This window comes from Egretta garzetta, unplaced genomic scaffold (genome assembly GCF_000687185.1).
Source record: "Egretta garzetta isolate BGI_Z169 unplaced genomic scaffold, ASM68718v1 scaffold1547, whole genome shotgun sequence".
Lineage (NCBI taxonomy): Eukaryota > Metazoa > Chordata > Aves > Pelecaniformes > Ardeidae > Egretta > Egretta garzetta.
Window position 1 is genome coordinate 1 of NW_009260214.1, and position 1,056 is coordinate 1,056.

General features: G+C 66.0%; 1 protein-coding gene across 1 annotated transcript; it reads left to right on the top strand.

The window, feature by feature from the left end:
- Positions 1-52: 52 nt before the first annotated feature.
- Positions 53-667, top strand: LOC118452636 (lysosomal acid glucosylceramidase-like; the record flags this gene model as incomplete). The annotated part of the gene is made up of 3 exons (XM_035897611.1): positions 53-216; positions 306-431; positions 510-667. Coding segments are annotated over 3 exons (399 nt in total), but the record flags the coding sequence as incomplete, so codon positions are not given.
- Between the last annotated feature and the right edge of the window lie 389 nt (positions 668-1,056).

The window sequence follows — 1,056 nt, forward strand, 5'->3', positions numbered from 1 at the left end:
CCAGCCACCCCCTTCACCCGCCCATGGCTCAGCACCATCACCTGCCCCACAGAACCTCAACAACTACGTGACGGGCTGGACTGACTGGAACCTGGCCCTGGACCTGGAAGGGGGCCCCAACTGGAGCAAGAACTATGTGGACAGCCCCGTCATCGTGGACAGCAGCAAGGATGTCTTCTACAAGCAGCCCATGTTCTACCACCTGGGGCACTTCAGGTGGGTGGGGGCTGGGAGGAGGCCGGCAAGGGGCTACCGGCTCCTGCGGCCCCTCGGCCACCACACTCAGGCCCCACTTATCCCTGCAGCAAGTTCATCCCCGAGGGCTCGCAGCGCGTGGGGCTGGCTGTCTCCAAGAAGTGCCGCCGGTGTGACCTGGAGCACTCGGCTTTCCTGCGCCCAGATGGTGCCGTCGTCCTGGTGGTCCTGAACCGGTGAGTGGCTCAACCCTGCGCCCTGGCTCAAAAACCGGCTGCCCCCTCTGACCTGCACCCCCTCTTGCATCCCCACAGCTCCCCCGTGGACGTGTCCTTTGGGATCTCGGACCCACGGGTTGGCTTCATTGAGGCCATGGCTCCCAGTGACTCCATCCAGACGTTCCTGTGGAAGCAGCCAGCCTAGCGCGGGGGAGAGGGAGGTGCCAGCACCGGGAGCACGGTGCTGGTGGAGGGCTTGGGGACGGGTCCCCGCGTGGGGCTGGGGCTGCAGCACAGCCCCGCGCCACCCCAGGGGACCTGTTTGATCCGAGGGCTGCAACGCCTGCTCTTTTCTAGATGTTTTCGTAAAATAAACGGGTTTTCTACAACCTTGCCTGCGCCCCCTCTGCCCTCCCTTGCTGACTGCTCAGCAGGCAGGACCGTGCCAGGAGCCGGAGGAGGTGGCAGGTTTGGGGCCATGGTACCTGCTGAGCCCCATGGGGTCCCATCCTGCCTCTGTCCAGGCTCCTGGGGGCATCCTACCGGGGACCAGGTCGGTGCTGCAGGGAGGCAGGGGGCTGTCACCCCCAGGGACGGCATCTCCCTCCCCTCTGCCCACCGCAGCATCCCCCTGGCCGGGGGC